Genomic DNA, 19,619 nt, shown 5'->3' with positions numbered 1-19,619 from the left:
ATACCCATGGCAAGGAAATCATTTTATTTTCTTACCCTTAAACCTAGAAGCTGAACCCTAGTGTTCATAGTGTGTTGATCCATTCTTGAGAGAGATAGAGAGAGTGATATATAAATTCGGGTGAGAGAGGGGAGGGATTGTTGCTTCAACTAGAGAGAGGTAAGGCTTCAAGTGAAGGAAGCAACAGAGAGGGAATTAAAACATGAGAATGAACTTGGGGTGGGAATGTTCAGGAAGATAGAATAGGATGTGGGTGAGGGGTGAGGTGTCATCCGTGTAGAAAAGGAAAGTGGTACGTGTAGTTCTATAACTACACTACAAAGAAAGTTGCCTATAGCAGTGTTTTTTTAGTGGCGTTTTTAAAAAACGCTACTATAGGCATATCTATAGTAGTGCTTAGAGGGTTTTATAATGGCGTTTTAAAACACTAGGTCTGTAGCAGCGCTTCCAAGGGCCTATAGCAATGTTTTAAAAACGCCACTATTGTTCCTGGTCTTATAAGAACCTATAGTGGCATTTGTAAAACGTTGCTATAGGTCCTTTAAAAAAAACCTATTCCAATTAAAAAAAAAAAAAAAAAAATTGAAAAAGGACCTATAATAGCGTTTCATAAACGCCACTATAAGTCTTGGTCTTACAAGGGGCTATAATGGCACTTGTAAAACGTTGCTATAGGTCTTTTTTAAAAAAATAATTTTTTTCTTTCTAAAGAAGGACCTGTAGTAGCATTTCATAAATGCCACTATATATATATATATATATATATATGGTGTTTGTAAAACGTTGCTATAGCCCAACCCCAAACAAAAAATTGAGGGACCTATAGCAGCGTTTGAGAAACGCCACTATAGGTCCTATTTTTTTTTAAAAACCAATTAAAAATTTTTAAGAAGTTCCCTCATATATATATATATATATATATACACTTAAAAAAAAAAAAAATTCAATTAGTTTTTTTTTTTTTTTTTTTTTAGAACTAGGACCTATAGTGGCGTTTTACAAATGCCACTATAGTCTTTCATAAGAAAATGAGCCTATAGTAGCGTTTATAAAACATTGCTATTGGTGGTCTTTTTTTTTTTTTTTTTTTTTGTTGGGCTATAGCAGCATTTTAGAAACGCCACTATAGGCTCTCTGTCTTACAAGGGCCTATAGTGGCGTTTGTAAAACGTTGCTACAGCCTAACCAAAAAACATTGAGGAGCCTATAGTGGTGTTTGTGAAACATTGCTATAGCCCAACCCAAAAAAAACAAAAATCGAGGGACCTATAGTAGCGTTTAATAAATACCACTATTGGTCATTTGTCTTAAAAGAGTCTATAGTGGCGTTTTACAAACACCACTATACATTCTTAGAGAAATTAAAAAAAAAAAAAAACCCAATCCGGATAGGCTCAAAAAAAAAAAAAAAAAAAAAAACTTATTCCTAGAACGTCCTAGAATGTTAACATACGGTTTGCAAAAAATTTAGAAGAAAAAGAAAAAATAATAGTGGCATATTCCAGAATATTCCTTAAATAAATAAAAGACCCCCAATCCGAATAAGGTTTAAGTGTTCAATAGATCACTTGCATCCTTAATTTGTGTTAGTACATATGTGTTTCACATGTTAGGAACATATGTCACTATTTTATGTAATTGGCTAATTCTTTGACAAAATACACTTTACTTGTATTTGAGTAGATCTAAAATGTGTTTAATACTTCAAGAAAAAAAGGTTTCATGTTTAAGTGTTAAAGTCATGCAAGTCTGTCCAAGATTCAAGTGTGAAAAGCGCTGTTCATTAAAACTCGACAGCTAGCATCTATCGAGCCTTGAAGAGCTGTTCCAGCCTATGGCTCGGCAGCAGCTCAATAGATAGGGTATCTGTCGAGGTTTATGAAATTCAGTTTTTCAGGACTGTTTTTACATCCAATCTGTGAATGTATGTTTGAGATTTCTTTTCTCACAACCCTAAACATATATAATGATTATTTTAAGGTCTGTAAAAGGTTGTACACAATTGCACAAGAGCAAATTTCACAAGAGTGAAGAAGTGTGACCGAAAACCTAGTTTGCCCTAGTTCTTGAAGAAGCTGCTGTGTTTGTACACCATAGGGTTTTGTGACCAAACAGCTTCATGATCTGAAGAACTATGCAGCCAACAACCTTCTCTAGTCGGTGATTGAAGTCGCGTACTGGGATCCACGCAATTGGTTAGTCACGTACTGGGAGCCGTGCATTGAAAATGAGAGATTGTCACTACTGAACAAGTCCAATTGGGTATTGGGGTAATGGCTCAACTGTAGTTTGGTATAAGGTACTGGGATTCCTTTACTTGTAACTGCTTGTTTTGATAATAGTGGATTCTCAGGAGTGGTGACCTTAAAATCACCTGGTGGAGTTTTTGCCGTGTAGGTTTTCCGCATTCGTAAACAAATCACCGTGTCAATTTAATTTCTGCTGCATACTTTAGTTAATTGGTGATTTGTTTGTGCTAGCACGTGCTTTGCATGTTAATTTGATTAATTAATAAAGTTGGCTTATTAATCAATTAATTTATCACAAGGGGTCAATACGTTTTTGGCCTATCAATTTGAATTTTCAAATGGCTAGGGATGGCAATGGGGCGGGGTGGGGTGGGGTGGGGCCGAAGGATGGGGTCTTCATCCCCACCTTGCATGGTTTTGTCTTGCCCTATCCCGTAAAACTCTACTTTTTGTTAATTTGCCCTACAACTAGTAAATTTTTATAATGAAACCTATTTCATAAATAAAAGTATACTTGAAATTACATCCAAATTTATCCCATCAAATCAAATCAAATCAAATTTTAGAAAAAATTGAATAATATATCCAAGTGTTTAACAAAACAATTATAAAAAAAAAAAAAAATCTCATAGTATAACATATAACAAAATAAAGGCAAAGAACCACTTTGGGTAGAATAAAATAAGTTAATATTAATATGTTTGTTTAAATAGTAAGGTTTTAGGATTTGAAAATTTTACAATTATAAACCTTAGCAACGTGAGGAGGGGTGGGGACGGGGAGGGGTGGGGCGGGGACGGGTGGGTATAAAAAGTCTAAACCCATCCCCGCCCCGTCTCGTGGTGCGGGGCTAAAATCTTGCCCCATCCCCACCCCACCACCTTTGCGGGGCGGGGAAAACCCGTGTGGGGCGAAGTAGGGAGGGGTGGGTTAAGCGAGGTGGGGAAAAATTGCCATCCCTATCAAATGCCTTTGAAATTTGTGTCCTTTTGATATTAAAAAAATAGAAAAATCTATTTGAAATTTAAATTGTAGTGTCAGGGCACACTGCCACACCTAACAAAAGGTAAAGTCGCTTAAAGCATTCTCATCAAGAATGCTAAATATTTTATAGCATTTATCATTTCAAAATCTTACTTTATCAATTTTAACATACCCCTTTACAATCCACCAAACATCAAACATTCTATGTTTTTTTTACAACTTCATTTAAATAATATTATTTTTATTTTACCACTGTGTCTCTTTATTTCCACCATTTTCTTCTCAGTCCAAGCAACCCTAGTCATAGCCATACCCACGGCTAGCCACCACCACCATAAAAAAAAAAAAAAAACCACTAGCCAGGCGGCCACCACAATCCCCAACCACCAAAACCACAAACCCAAACCCACAACCTCATCACCACCCAAACCCACATCCTCATACCACCATCAGCCAGAAATCACCTCCAATTTTGATCTCTCGTCGCTTTGGTTTTGACTCTGAACCTCTTCTTTGAGATTTTCAATTTCTTCTCCGCAACTTGAAGCGTCACGAAGCCCTAACTTGGAGAAAATCTTAGTGAGCTTAGATTGTTCTGGAACAATCTCGCTCTTGATTGAATCGAGTAAACCCAAAACACCGCGTTTAACCTTGTCGTCTCTAGGATCCATGTAAGGCTTATTGTTGGAGCATTATTTTTTGATCAAAACCACGAGCTCTTTGATGTCGTCGTTCAAATTGAACCACAAAACCCATCACCCACCCACCCTGATCTCAACCCCAACCAAAACCCACCACCACCCACTCACTTCGTTCTTAACCCCAACCAAAACCCACCACCCCGATCTCAACCCCATCAAAACCGTCGCTGAGCACCACTGATACCCACCAAATCAGACCCATGAAACTCACCAAATCATGACCACAATCGCCGACCACAAACCCTTGAAGCTTAACGGGGAGCAGATGAGTGAGGGAGAACCAGAGAACAGGAACGAGAGAGAGAACCAGCGAATGAGAGGGAGAATGAGAAAGTAAGCCGTGTCTGAGGAGAGAGAGAATTAGAAATCAATAAAATATTATACAATCTTGTTACAGTGCGCTCTCAAAAATGAGAGTGCACTGTAGCAAGATTGCAAATTTTATAGCATATACAAGTTTTGATGGAGGGGTTTTTTGGGTTTTTGATGCTAAAAAATAGCATTTATAGCATTTAGCATTCTTGATGAGAATGCTCTTATTTGACAAAAACAAAAAGCAAAGAAAGTTAAAAGAAACATTAGTTAGTAAGAAGAAAAATAGAAGTGGAGCAAGTTTGGACGAAAGATGAAGAAGAAGAAAAACCAAAGACAAAGAGGAGATGGAGAATGATTGTTGAAGTGGCGTTGCTGCCAGAAAAGTGGAAGTGACTGCAAGGCCTGGGTTTTTTTTTTTTTTTTGGTATTTTTCCCGAAATGACTAGTACGTCTCAATATTTGGAGCGGAACGAAACAGCTGTGTTTTTGTTTCGGTCTAAGCACTGGTATGGAAAATTCCGGTTGTACCGGTTGGTACGATATGGAATTGACTTCCTTAGTTTCAACACATAAGAAAATCATGTTCAATGTTTATTTTTTTTTGTAAATTTTTGGGGCATGTGTTTGTATTTTTGTAAATTTGAGTGATAGATTTATAAGGTTAATGTAAGAAAAGAAAATAATTTTTTTTTTTAAAAAAATTTTCTTAGTTCTTCATGTTCATCTTTTTAAAAAAAATTTGAAACCATTAATATGAATGCTTTCAAATTTCAAAGAATTAAAATTTCAATTTTAAAAAATAAAAAACTAATTTTTGGTAATTAATAATTTTTTTGTTGATAGTTTTTGGCTATAGTGGCATTTTAAATGCTGCTATATCCATTTTTTTTTTTAAAATATAAAGATCTATAGTAGCATTTTTAAAACACCACTATAGGGTATGGATCTATAGTGGCATTTTAAAACGCTGCTATAGCATTTAAAAAAAAAATAAAAAAATTGGTTGCGGGTATGTTTTGATTGGATTAATTTTTTGAGTGTGATCTTGATTCTTAACCTCTGTTGTCATGAATAATCTTAAGTGTCTTATTGTTGATGCTTGTGAAAATTTAAATAAAAAAGATATCGATGATGAGATTGATTCACTACTACAACTTTAACAAATTGCAAAAAAAGTTGATTCTCTCTAAATTTATTCATAAATTAAATTCTATAATTTTGGGGCTTTTCAAATTAACCCTATACTTTCATAAGTGCAAATTAAATCCTAAAATTTTAAATCCATCTTAATTCAAGTACTCTATTATTTCTCTTTTATATCACTCACGGCATGACTCAGAGTTTGAATTTAAATAGATTTAAGAGTTTAAGATTTAATTTGTAACGTATAAAGTTACGGGGTTTAATATGTAACTTCTGACATTAAAAATAATTTAAAGTATAATTTCTGGTATATAATTAGAAAAAAAAAAAAAAAATTCATCTATCCTTACTTGTTAAATTATCATTAATGACCTTTAGGTCCAATGAATTTTTTTGGTGGTATTTCCAACGTATAATCTAACCTAAGGGAAAGATTGAAGAATTATAAAATAGGGGTTGGAAGCTTCTGTGTGTGTGTGTGTTGATTTATGCTTTGTTTTTCTTTTGTGATTCACAGACAGGAGATTCGAGCTTGCGCATATATCTTTATTAGTGTTGAATTTGGAGTATTCATAGTCACCACCAAAGACCTTCTCATCAAGCTACGCATTTAGGACATTGTAAGTCCCAAGAAAGATAGCAATTATATATGTCCTTGCATTATTTATTACTTTGGAGTATTTATGTTGATTATTGGGTCATGTTAACGAGTGCCCTTAGGGCACTAGTCAAAAATCTAGTTAAAAAAAGTTTTGACATCACTTTTATGAGAAATGAAAAACACTGTCAAAACATTAATTATTTTTTTTCTTTTCCCATAAAAACTTTCTTTAATTGGATTCTTAATTAGTGTCTTAAGAGCACTTATTAACATTTTCCTTGATTATTTATTGATTTATGCTATATGCCCTTGCATGATTTATATCTATTTTCTATAATTATTTATAGCTATGAATCATTAGGATTAATTTTCTCGTGGTCATCTTGCGCAATATATATAAATATATATATATATATGTTTTTTTTTTTAGAAAGTGCAATATATTTATTAAGAAAAAAATTATTGATTTATCTCTCCAATGTAAAGAATTATATGCTACAAACTTCTTCAACCATTAAAATTGCTTTCACTTTTTTTTTTTTTTGAGAGAGTCTCAATTTATAGCGTCCGCTCCTGATGATAACTCTTTATCATCAGACCAAGACACCAATCAGTTTTTGGTGTAGGTGAGAATTGAACCTCAGATCTCTTATACTACTATCAGAGACTTTACCAGTTGAGCTAACTAGAACCCACTCACTTTTTCTTACTATTGAATCATATAACTTTTACAATTGGGATTATATAGTTTTCAAATGGACATAGTCAAACTTCGGCCCCCATGCATTTTTTTTTTTTTTTGTGAAACCAAAGCAGCTAAATATCGTCAATGCTTCCAACTATATGATTGAATTAATCTCATATAATTATTTTTTGTTGTCAGGGATAAATTTGGTATAATTAAACACAGATTTCTACATAAGAATTTTTAAAAAAATAATGGGAACAAAACCCAGCCTTAAGCAAGTGATGGTCTCTTAAAAAACATCCAAAAACCCTAATGTAGTGAGCATGCCACTCTTCCATCACCACTCCCATTCAACTTTCAAGTCTCTCTTCCTTCACTCTCTTCCCCACGATAGCATTAACCTTGACTTCTCTCCCTTGCTTGTACACCACTTCACTTTCCCTTCAAAATATGATATTCGGTTCACTTTGGTTCTATTCGGTCTTATTCGGTCCACTTTGGTTCTATTTGGTCAACTTTGGTCCTATTCTATCCACTTCTGTCCTACTCGGTCCATTTGGCCCTATGCGGTCCACTTCGGTCTTATATGGTCTAGTTTGGTCGTATTCGGTCCATTCGATCCAGCTTGGTCTAATTCGGTCCTATTCAGTCCATTCGATCCACTTCAGTCCAATCTGGTCCTATTCAGTCATATTTGGTCTATTCTGTCCACTTTGGTTCTATTCAGTCCCCTTTGGTCCTATTCGGTCCATTCTGTCTATTTTGGTTTTATTCGGTCCACTTTGGTTCTTTTTATCTACTTTGGTTTAATTTAGTCCACTTCGATCCGATGCATCATGAAGATTAGTGACTAGTAAGTATATATATAGATCCTACACATAGGGCTCCTCAAAACTTTCGCTTGATCGATGGTTGAGCTTGTCAAAGTGGATCCGTTAAAGAGAGTTATGTAAGAAAGAAACTAATAAATGTGGTAGTTTGTTAGTTGTTACATCCAAACAGCAAGATGAAAGAAAAAGACAGCAATATGAGGAGAGAGTTGTTGCTAGCACGTTCCCCAACTACCAAACAAATGCAGATAAAAAAAGACAAATAAGACTTATTGAAATATATTTCTAGATCTGTCTATCTTAAAATGAATAGTTTGTCCAAGTTTCTAAGAGAATCATTAACTAAAATAATTTTCAAAGTTTTCTTGATCACATTTTTACTGTGATTGATCTTATCCCAAATTAATTGAACATTATATATATATATATATATATATATATATTTATTTATTTATTTATTTGTCATTGTCTTGAGGATGCCAATCAAAACCACCATTCCATCCAAAGTGATAAAGTCTACAATCTATATAATCTTATAATAACTATCATCTATCATTCTGAAGAAAATACAAAAATCAAAAGCTAGCATAAATAATATATTTGTAACCTATCTCCCTAAGTATTACAAAAAAACAAAGAGCATATACATAAATTTTGTATTATATTAAGGTTCGTATCAATGAGGATAGACCTTCTCAATTAAAGTTCCCCAAAATATCAAAACCAAAACCAAATGAAAGAGGAAAAGAAAACTTTTCCCCAGCTGATTTAAATTTTCATCCAACCATCCATTCCTCTCAATTTCTCCTAATACCTAACATGTACCTTTCAGCCACAGACTATTTCCCATCCTCTTCAATCTTCCACCACGCATAGCCAAACCAGTTTTATCTTCACAACCATAATCTTAAAAAACCAAAAATCCACGATGGGAACCAATTCTGTAGAAGGAGAAGCCAATCACATAGTGAGTATTTGGGAGATCAACAAGGATCACCTAGATTCGATGCACGAGAAGATCAGCCAAACCCCAAAGTTACTAAGCAAAGCCGCAGGTAAAAGAGCATGTTGCATTTTCAGAGTTCCCAAGAGCCTAATGGACATCAACGGCAAGTCATATCAACCCCAAATCGTTTCCATCGGCCCCTATCATCGTGGCGAGTCTCACCTACAAATGATCGAGGAGCACAAGTGGAGGTACCTAGGTTCTTTGCTCTCTAGGAACAAAACTATAGGTTTAACCTTGGAGGACTACTTGAAAAGCATACAACCACTTGAAAAAGAAGCTAGAGAGTGTTATTCAGAGACCATACACCTTAGCTCTGATGAGTTCCTTGAAATGATGGTTGTTGATGGTTGTTTTTTGTTAGAGTTGTTTCGAAAGGTTAACAATCCGAAACTTTTTGAGCCTGATGATCCTATCGTCACCATGGCTTGGATAATAGCTTTTTTCTATAGGGACTTTCTTCGACTTGAAAATCAGATTCCATTTTTTGTTTTGGAACGTTTATTTGAGGTTACAAAAATGCCTAACGAGGAGTCTGGTCCATCTTTGTCCTTGCTTGCTTTGCGATTCTTTAACAACATAATTCAGAGACGCGAAGATATCATAGAGAGTCACAAAGATCTCAAGGGCTTGCATTTGCTTGACTTGGTACGCTCAAGTTTTATCCCACCCCATCAAGAATTGCCAAAGAGGGGCCGCATACCAACACATATCATCCAGGGTGTCTCGAAGCTACGTCGTACGGGGATTTGTCTCAATCCAGGCAAAGAAGACAGCTTCTTGGTTGTGAAATTCCATCATGGTGTGATCGAGATGCCTACTATAACCATCGACGATTTCATGACATCTTTCTTGGTAAACTGCGTGGCATTCGAGCAATGTCACAATAGTTCCTCTAAGCACCTTACTACTTACGTTACATTTTTGGATTGCCTTGTCAACACAGCTAAGGACGTGGAGTACCTTAGTGATTGCAACATAATCGAGAATTTCTTTGGGACCGAGGCCGAGGTTGCTCGATTCATCAACAATTTGGGTAAGGATGTGGCGTTTGATATTGATTTGTGTTATTTGTCGAAGTTGTTCAATGATGTTCACGACCATTATCAGAATAGTTGGCATTTACAGTGGGCAGGCTTCAAGTATAGGTATTTTGACACCACTTGGTCGTTTATTTCTGCATTGGGTGCCTTTGTGCTCTTGCTCCTTACAGTTACACAGAGTTTTTACGCAGTGTTAGCTTATGTGAATCCTCCTAAGAAATAATAATGAGCCTCCTTTTCTCTCCACACATTGATTAAACCATGTTTAATTATAGTCGATCATGATCATACATTTAAGAGGATCATGGATTTGTAATTGTGTGAAATTTTTTGTAATTTGTTGTGTCACTTTTGAGTTTTTGTAATAGACCCATCTTGCCTCAAGGGTTAACTCTGTGCTTGCGAGGCCAACATGAAGTGAGAATGTGAGACAGATCGTAGACAAAATGCTAATTTGTGTGTATATGTCATTTACTCATTCCTTAAGGATGTTATTGTTATTTCAAAAAATATAGAACGGTCGCTATTAAAAAAAAGAAGTAACAAACAATCAACGGTCCAGCATTGGCCCGTTTGAGGCTAGATCTGCATTGCGCCAAATCGCACTATGATCAATTCTATGATATCCCAATCCCACGCATGCATTAGAGAAAGTAGGTCTAATAGTTAAAAGATGTTATTTCTTATACTAGCATCGTGAATCTTAAATTATAGATTAAATAAATGTTGCACACATTTGCAAAAGGTTGTGTGACTGGCAAAGTTGTGTGACCTGAAAGTCTCAAATAAGAAAACAATCCCTAAAATCGGAATTTATGCGAAAAATAAAATGGGAAAGCGCCTTGTTTGAGGAAAAATAATGGCTGCTTATCAACCGAACAATGATGATTAACAGTTGAACCGAGCGATACTTGATGATGGGCTACTTAAAATCTAGTGAAGGGCAACAGAAAAATAGCTTTAATACCATGTCAATAAATGAAAGATGTAGAGAGAGGAGAAATGGAGAGTTTAAGCAAAGAGATTTATATGATTCAGTCTCACGGCATATGTCTAAAATAAAAAGCCCTTAATGACTATATCTTTGCGATTTTGTAATTGTACTCCATTCGTTTTGTTGGCCAGTTTAGAAAATTAAACTTTTTAAGGGAGCATCACATAATATAATGTCTTTCAAATAAGAAGATACAAAGTTTCCAAAATTACCATACTTAATTTAAACTATAATATAAGAGAGGTATTGTGTTTTTTAATAAATTAAAAGGTAATAATAAAAGAGAGGTATTGTTTTTTTTAATAAATTAAAAGGTAATAATAAAAGAGAAATATTGTATTTTTTTAATAAATTAAAAGGTAATAATAAAAGAGAGGTATTTTATTTTTTAATAAATTAAAAGGTAAGTTAGTAAATTTATAAATATTATAAATATTGACTTTTTAAAGAGAACTATAAGACCAAGTTTGGCAATAAACTTGATTGTGGCCTAAAACTATAATATCACTCAATATATTTTTATTGGATGTGAATTTTGACAAATTCACTATTAAATTACATTTTTTTATTATATTTTCTATACTTGCAAAATTTCTAGAAAATAACAAAAATCAATAACTATATCATTAATCAAATATTTAATTTTCAAGTTTTTATAGTATAAAATTATGCATAAAAAAAATACAATAAATGACTAAGAATTTAGGACAAAGGAATATATTATTGCGGGGTAAAAATTAAGTACACAATACTTTCGATGAAGTACATTAGATTTTTTTAATTAAATTTAAACACTTAGTTGCATTGACCAATAAAATAAGAATAATGATCACTATGTACCTTTAACACAATGGTTATTCCACAAGTATAAGTGCTTGTAGAATGTGGGGTCAAGAGTAGCTCAAGTTTTCAGGAAGGAGCTTCACACATATATACATTTAGATTTGGTTAGAGTAGAGTTTCTATCATATATATATATAAAAGAATAATGTTATCATTTTCAAGGATAATTAAATTAAAAAAAAAAAAAACTAAGTGTTTGAATTCAAATAGAAATAATGTACTGCACCTAAGTTTGACCTATTATTTTGAACCCAAAGTAGGATATGTATGGGTTGTTGATTCTAGAAAATCCCTTAATTGGACTGAAAAATTCAAGAACAATCAAAATTCCTGGATTTTCGTCAACTAAAAATATCAATGTATCTAATTGTGATATACTAACACTATTGTTCAACATTTTTCTTAATAAATAAGTGTTTTGGGTGTTCTTCTTTTCCGTCGGTATTCATTTTAGCATCCCTTGTTCTCACTAGATGACACCCACCATTTGCGATAGGTTGCTTCTGAAATATATGCAGATCTTAAAATGATGATCAAATCGCATATATAGCATTAACTTTTTCACCAAATCCAGCAAATTAGGCTATCTAACATTCAAAATCAAACCTTTTCTTTACCAAACAAAAAATAACATTCTAACTTTTCCAACCAACCAAACAAACATTGTTATTTCCCAGCAATCCTGCGCTGGACACACTGCCGTATAAGACGCGCGCAGGTATGGGTGATGGTTTCCTTGAATTCCGTGGAGATTTTCCCGGTCATTTCCATTGAATATTCAATGTTTGATCCATCCCTATATCATTCATTCAGGCTAGCTGACCGGCAGTTGTGACTACTTGTGTACAAAAAGGAAATAGAAAGCGTGCATGCATGTGATTATGCAGTTGAAAGGTCATCTATTGTGTTCATAAAAAAATAAAAGAAGGATATGATTGGGGTGCTGCAGCGGTATTGAGATGGATAGAGTTGGGCCTTCTAGCCTTTTTACAAGAGTGTTGTGCATTAGTATTGGTGGAGGCAAATAGGTAAAATGTTAAATTTAGCAACTAAATATAATAAAACTAGAACAAATGGCTAATGCATCAGTGGAGCAAAAGCCATATTTTTTTTTGCTGTTGAGCTACAGTGCATAGCCAAAGCACAACCATCTTTGGTTGTGCACTGTAGATAATGATGGGATTAACGAACTCCTTTGCCCAGACGACCTCACCAAATACCTCCATCTACCCAGCCACGGCATGGACGAGGAAGAGCAAACCATTAATGAGAAGCTTCAATGCCTCGGACCGTTACCAATTAGCTATCAAACCATTGACAGCTCTTCAAAACCCACATTAACAAGTCTTGAGGCATTACGGAAGGGGCACTATAGCCACAATTAAGGCTCCAATGGCTAGAAACTACAAAACTATATATACACCTAAAGTACACAAGTAGAGGTAATTCTGATACTCAAAACTCTCTTATTTCCCCAAAAAGCTTTTGTACATTGACTTTGGCATCCGAGGCGTTGTGGCAGGCACCACATTGGTGACCACCTAAGGAAAGCCTTTACACTACATTTGTAGGTATAGTGACGAGGATTCAACTCCATCTGGACAACAACTGATGATTTCCACCTTATCAGTTTGGCATCGTATGTGGGAACAACATTTTCGCACTTAGGTTCAAAAGTCAATTCCCAAATTCAGATGGAGTTCAACCAAGATTCTACAGCATTAGCCCTGCAAATCCAGACATTTATAGCTAGTGTGGAAGAACTCACCAGACAAACTAGGAGATGAGGTTGCAGCTTTAACAAGAGGAGAACCGGTCTAGGTCCAATCAGGAGGACGATGGAGACAGTCACAAAAGGAGTGACTATCGAAGACCAGCCACTCTAGATCGACCAAGTTCAGATCTTCTCCAGGAAATGAGAAAGGAGATGGACGAGATAAGGAACACCATTAAAGGGAAAACGGATCGAAGCCTAGATAGAATGGTCAGGACAACGGATTCACCTTTCACGTATGGTTTTGAAACCAGAACTGTTCAAAGAACCGGACAAAAGAGAGGTTCAAGGTTTTTGAGGTCCGACCGAAGTCAAACCGAGGTTGAATCACGATGATGTCATGATTAAATTAATATATTTAAAATATAAATAAATAATTAAATTAGTAAAACATTGAGAATATATATTATTTTAATGTATATAGATTTAATTATTTAATAAATATTCCTATAAATTATCAAAAATTCCATATTTTTTTAATTCACTATTATAAGTTATACATGATCCAATAGGACTCAGCCCATTTTATAATTAATAAAAAAATTAATCAATGATAACCATGAAGAGTGAAGAGGAAGGGATGTTTTTAAATTGAGAGGTACTATGTTAACAATATTTTCACAACAAATTATAGGTGGTTAGTTATTATTGGTTCAAATTTGAACATAAGACTAAGATTACTTTTTTGCTCCAATAATAATTACCAGTAACAACCTGTCACTTAAAATTTGTTGTAAAAGTATTATGAAAATACTGTGAACATCTCATTTCTCTTTTAAATTTCTTAAACTTTTCAAATTGCCTAAGTACAATCCGTTTTTCCTTTTTCTGTTTCTTTTTTTTTTCTTCCCTTATTCTCCACCGTTTGATTGATTGATTTATCTCCTCCACCGTTTATAATTCTACATCTTTATCTCTTTCTTTTTTCTTTTCTTTTTTACTAGTATCTTAAATTTTTCTCATCCACCCATTTAAAAATTTTACCTCCCCAGTGTCTCTTTTACTTTCCCAATGCCTAGTTGCCTACATGTTTCTTCAGTTCTCCCTCTCTCTTTCTTGATGAACCCTCTTCTCTCTTTCTTCTTCACAAAATCTCCTTACAAAACTCTTCATCTGCCTCCTTCTTAGTCTCACTTACGGAAACAATCATGGGTTTTTTTTTTTGGTCAAAAACTCTTGCAAAGCATTGTATTGTCACCGTGTAGTGGCTGCTCCTTTCTTCTTCTTCTTCTTCTTTTTGTCAAAAAAAAAATTCGCAGAAGCACTCATTGCCAAAAAGGAATTTTCGCCTGAAACTATCCAGAACATTGATGCGAGTTTAACGTTTGACAGAATATTATGGTTGAAGCTTCAACAATGGTGATTTGGTGCTGTGAGTCTGTAATGTTTTTATTTTTTTAAAATAAAAATAGCTCTAATTGGAACAGTAAAAACCGTTCACGGTTCTCAAACTGGGTGGTTTAACCACGGTTTGAACGGTTCCCTGCTTTTCTTACTTAGAACGGTTTCAAGGGATAAAAGAACCATAATAATGAGGAGGAGAATTTGAATTCAAACGGTATATGCTAAAAATTCCTAAAAATGTCATTGGCCAAAATTTTCAATTATTACGGTTGGATTTCAAAACAATCATGATTTTAATGGATTTAAATATTTAATAACCATTAAATTTAACAAGCATGCAAGCTTATAAAACATAGGAGTGGAATTAGATTATGAAAAATTTCCACATATTATAAAAGATATAGTATTTAGTGTCATTTATTGTTAGAGCACCCGCAGCAGATGTGCTAAATGTGCCAAATGCCAAATTTTTGGCACATTTAGCACACCAAACACAAAAATGGAGCTTTATCAGATGTTCCAAATGGTAAAAATTATACCACATATAAACAGTACCGTTGCAAATTTGCAACGGTACGGACGAAAATGGTATAAGTTTTATTAATTTTTTATTCTCTTTTCTCTCTCCTCTCTCTTTACTTTATTTTTTTCTCTTCTCTCTTTCTCTTTCTCTCCGCCTCTCCATCTCTGTCTATGTCTCCTCTTTCTCTTTCTTTCTGACTCTCCCTCTCTTTTTTTGATTGTTGATCTTTCTTTGTGGGCCGAGTTGATTTCGTGGGTAGTGGTGGATCGTCCTTGTTCGTGATTTCATGGGTCTAGGTTGATTCATGGTTCGGTTCTTCGACAAGTGTGAGTCTGGGTTGATTTCGTGGGTTTGGGTGATGGTGGTTCGGCAAGTGTGATATGATTTTGGTGGGCTTTGTAGTTTGATTTCAGTGGGGTGATTTGATTTTGTGATTTGGTGGGTTCGTGGGTCTCTGACTGGCATGGGTCATCGGCTAGGAGATCTGTTGGTCATTCGGTTGGGTTGTGTGAAATATGATTTGTGGCTTGGCCGCCACTCAACGCCGCCGATCTCACCAAAGACCACCACATTCTGCTTGGGGTTGTTTTTTTTTTTTTTTTTTTTTCCTTTTTTCTTTTTTCCATTCACTTTTTTTGGCTGTGGTTTGATGGGTGGGTTCGGATGGGCAGATTGGTGGTGGGTGGGTTCGGGTTGTGGGTTATGGTGGTGGGTGGGTTGAGACGGGCAGATCGGTGGTGGGTGGGTTCGGGTTGTGGGTTATGGCGGTGGGCGAATCGGTGGTAGTGGGTGGGTCAACTGGTGGGCGAATCGGTGGTGGTGTCGATCTCAGTTCTGATCTGTTTTTGTCTTTGTTTTTCTGCTTTGGTGGTGGATTCGGTGGCGGTTGATTTTGGTGGTTGTGGTTTTTTTTTTTTTTTTCCTGGTGATTGTGGCCGCAACAATTTTTCTGGTTGTTGTTGTGGTTGTTGTTGCAGTGGTGGTTGATGATGATGATGATTTCTGATCTGTTTTTGTCTTTGTTTTTCTGTTTTGGTGGTGGATTTGGCGGCGGTTGTGGGTTGATTTTGGTGGTTGTGTTTTTTTTTTTTTTTTTTCCTGGTGATTGTGGCGGCAACAATTTTTCTGGTTGTTGTTGATGTTGTTGTTGCGGTGGTAGTTGATGATGATAATGATGATGATGATGATGATGATGATGATGATGAGGATGAGGGGAGGAATTTAATATATTATTTTAATGTGGTGTAAATATTATTTTAATGTATAAAATTGAAGTATAAAACATCTGATAAATGAGATGTTGTAAAATAATGTGGTAAAATAATAAAGTAGGTGTTTGATGTTTTAAGTAGTTGTCTTTATTTCATTTTACATGAGTAGCTGTAGTTGCCAACTTTACCCATAATCTGTAGTCTGCACTCTCAGTAAGGTGACCCCCTCCGAGCATTGCCAAGTTGATTTGGAACAAGCTATCTTTAGATACGAATTTTCCTTTTCAGAGCTTGTCAGATTGTGATCAGTGCCATAATTTATTTAAAGAAAGGATGGGCATAGAAAGCAAAAGCCACCTGCCTCACCAAGGAAACATGGCAGCCTATTCTCCAGAAAATAATGCGTTTTTTGTTGGATGTAACTCATGTAAGGTATGATCAGAGGAGAAGGCAATATGTAAACATTGCCAAGTTGGTTTGGAATAGAAAAAAATTTGAGAATAAATTGGTAAAAATATATTTCAAATTCTATTTAAAATACTTACAAAATAGGACACCCTCTTATTAATCTATGTCTTAAAAATAAACTTATCCAAAAGTAAAAAAAAAAATTATGACACTAGACCCAAAAAAAAAGCATCATTGCTAGTGTGAAGTGCAAGGCTAGTGTGTATATATATATATATATATATATATATTTAATAACCAGAGGTAGTGTATAGGCTCCATAACTGTGAGAGAGCAAAGAGCTTTGGTGGGCGATTCACCATTTGATTCTGGACCGATGGAGTGCTCCTGAGCCCATTGAAATCTTAGCCCAGAAGCACAAAATGGGCTTCTATTTATTTATTTTTTTTAATTGAGAGGAAAATGGGCTTCTAATTAGTTGTAAGACTAAAATATATTTATACTCCTTAAACTTTTACTCACCTACATTTAGAAATTTTGAAGAAATTTCATTATTTATTTTCAAAAAAGTTAAAAACTATTATAATAATTTATTATTTTTTCTTTGAAAATGATCATAAGTTAACAGCTTTTGTTATGCATCTTATTGCGAGAGTTGTATATATTCTCCATTATTTTTTATCTTATTTTTTTATAATTTAAAAAATTTCTATGAATTAAACGTGTATTACTTACTTAATGTATAATAAAATTAGAAGTCTAAGGTTTGAATTTTGGATAATTCAATTATCGTAATAAGCGGAAGAAAGGACCATGCAAAACCACTAAATTATAAGGCTTTTAGCATAGTTAAGAAGCCATGTGTTTCCATCATGAGTGTCATAGCTTTATGTTAGTACTTTTTTTTTTGTTTTATTTATTTATTAAAGCTGATCAAATAATTCTCTCTAATTATATTACCTTTTTTTTAGACTCATTACAAAATATCATAAAGAATCTAATATAAAGTGCTTTACTCAAATTACAGCATCGAGGTAAATTAATATAAACCACCACTCAAAATAATAATTAAACAACTCCTGTTATTATGCATGTTTTAATATAGTGTGAACTTAAGATATTAATCAATCCTTGGACAATTTAACATGATGAGCTGCTCAGTGTGCTCACTAGCTAGTCAGGCACTCTCTTTTTATAGTCTTTTGTTAATGTTTATATTTATATGCAATGAATTATATATATAGGATTGGGAAAGATACTTTTTGTTGTCAAATATTTCCACCATCTATGAAGTCAAGAACTCACATTCCAAAAATAATAAATAAAAAAAATTCATTGATAACGTGACCAACATATATATTGGCTGAATAACCAAAAGTAACTAATGTCGATCTTTTTCACGATGATAGCATGAAACTCAAATTGGTTCTCCTTCAAGTTCATACTAAACTTATTAACCATATGCCATGTAAGAATTTTTTATTAAATGACTGTATGGCCTCAGGATTGAGACCAAAATTTTCCATTCTTATCGCTAAATTGACCAATTGACAAATTGTAATGTGTGGTCAGATAAAAGATTAGATTCTTTGTAGAAAAAAAAAAGTATGTTATTGTATCATGTAAAGCTTTCCGTTCCCACGTGGGAAATATTTAAAGATTTTGTATTTTAGACCACGTTTAAAACCACTGCTCCTCTTATCTTCCTCGTGCCTTAAAAACCCTCGAAAGCTGCTTCTCTCATCTCCATTCTCCGCCTAATTAATGTTAGTATAAATTCTCTGTCTCGGCTAATGTTTGTGTTCAGAATTTTTAAAATACTTGACTAATTCTTAGGTTAGTACAATCTCTATGTCATACACATCTTAGTAATTTGGAAAAATTGTTTCAAATAGTCCTCAAATTTTCGTTACGAGAGTTGAATTAGGACCTCATATATACATCGTAAGTATGAGGTTTGAAACTACTAAACCAATTTCTTAGGGTTATTTTTACGTTTGAGTTTGTGAGTTTGAGTTACGTGTACGGATAAGTCACGTACATAATTCATATTCATGGCTCTTAGAGAGGGATCATCACCTACAAACTCAGACATCATGTACCACCAATGTACTTCACACTTGCAAACTCAACCACAAAGTGGCATGCAAAAGAGAAAGGCAGGGAGGAAGAAGTTCCAGGAGACGCGGCACCCGGTCTACAAAGGCGTTCGGGAAAGGAATGGGAAATGGGTTTGCGAGCTTAGGCAACCTAAAAAGAAATCTCGTGTATGGCTCGGGACTTGGCCTTGTCCAGACATGGCTGCTAAGGCTTATGATGTAGCTGCCTTAGCTCTCAAGGGCGAGTCTGCTTCTTTGAATTTTCCTGAAGCGGCATGTGTTCTACCACGCGTTAAATCTTCATCTTCCATAAGAGACATACAGTGTGCTGCAACAAAGGCTGCACAGGCATTTCCTTGTGTAAATCCATCATGTTCTTCTTCATTCTCGTCCTCATCGTTGCCTTTGTCCTTGTCCATGGCTGCAGCTTCTAGAAAATTGTTCTTGGACGAGGAGGAGTTGTTTAACATGCCGAGGTTACTTGATAGTATGGCAGAGGGATTGATTATTACACCCCTATCCATGCAAAAGGGGTTCAATTGGGATGATTTGGAAAATAATACTATGGACCTCACTCTATGGAGAGACTGACATTAGTCACATTATTATCTCATATTTTCCCTTTAAATTACGATTAATGTGTTTGGGTTTGTTTTGTTCATAAATATAATTCTAGCACATCTCACCAGTCACACCCAGCTGGCTTTCCACTACACTATTATAGAGCTTATACTGAATGAAAATGAGATGATTAACATCATGTGTTGTTTTATGCTTAAGAAGACAAAGAACTGACTTTATTAGAACCTACACAACATGCATGAGAGAAATGGCATTTAACAGAAACATTTAAAAGTGTAGGT

General features: G+C 34.7%; 1 protein-coding gene and 1 pseudogene across 1 annotated transcript; both read left to right on the top strand.

The window, feature by feature from the left end:
* The window catches only part of LOC126692065 (UPF0481 protein At3g47200-like), an 81,692-nt pseudogene that overhangs the window by 11,513 nt on the left and 50,560 nt on the right, over window positions 1-19,619 (top strand).
* On the top strand, window positions 8,161-10,013 carry LOC126692062 (UPF0481 protein At3g47200-like). Its single transcript, XM_050387482.1, has one exon. It carries the CDS (start codon window positions 8,440-8,442, stop codon window positions 9,781-9,783), a length of 1,344 nt encoding a protein of 447 aa, XP_050243439.1. The 5' UTR covers window positions 8,161-8,439; the 3' UTR covers window positions 9,784-10,013.

The sequence above is a fragment of the Quercus robur genome, chromosome 7 (genome assembly GCF_932294415.1).
Source record: "Quercus robur chromosome 7, dhQueRobu3.1, whole genome shotgun sequence".
NCBI classification, from domain to species: Eukaryota; Viridiplantae; Streptophyta; class Magnoliopsida; order Fagales; family Fagaceae; genus Quercus; species Quercus robur.
The sequence above is the reverse complement of the archived record's forward strand: the minus strand, read 5'-3'. Positions and strand labels throughout refer to the sequence as shown.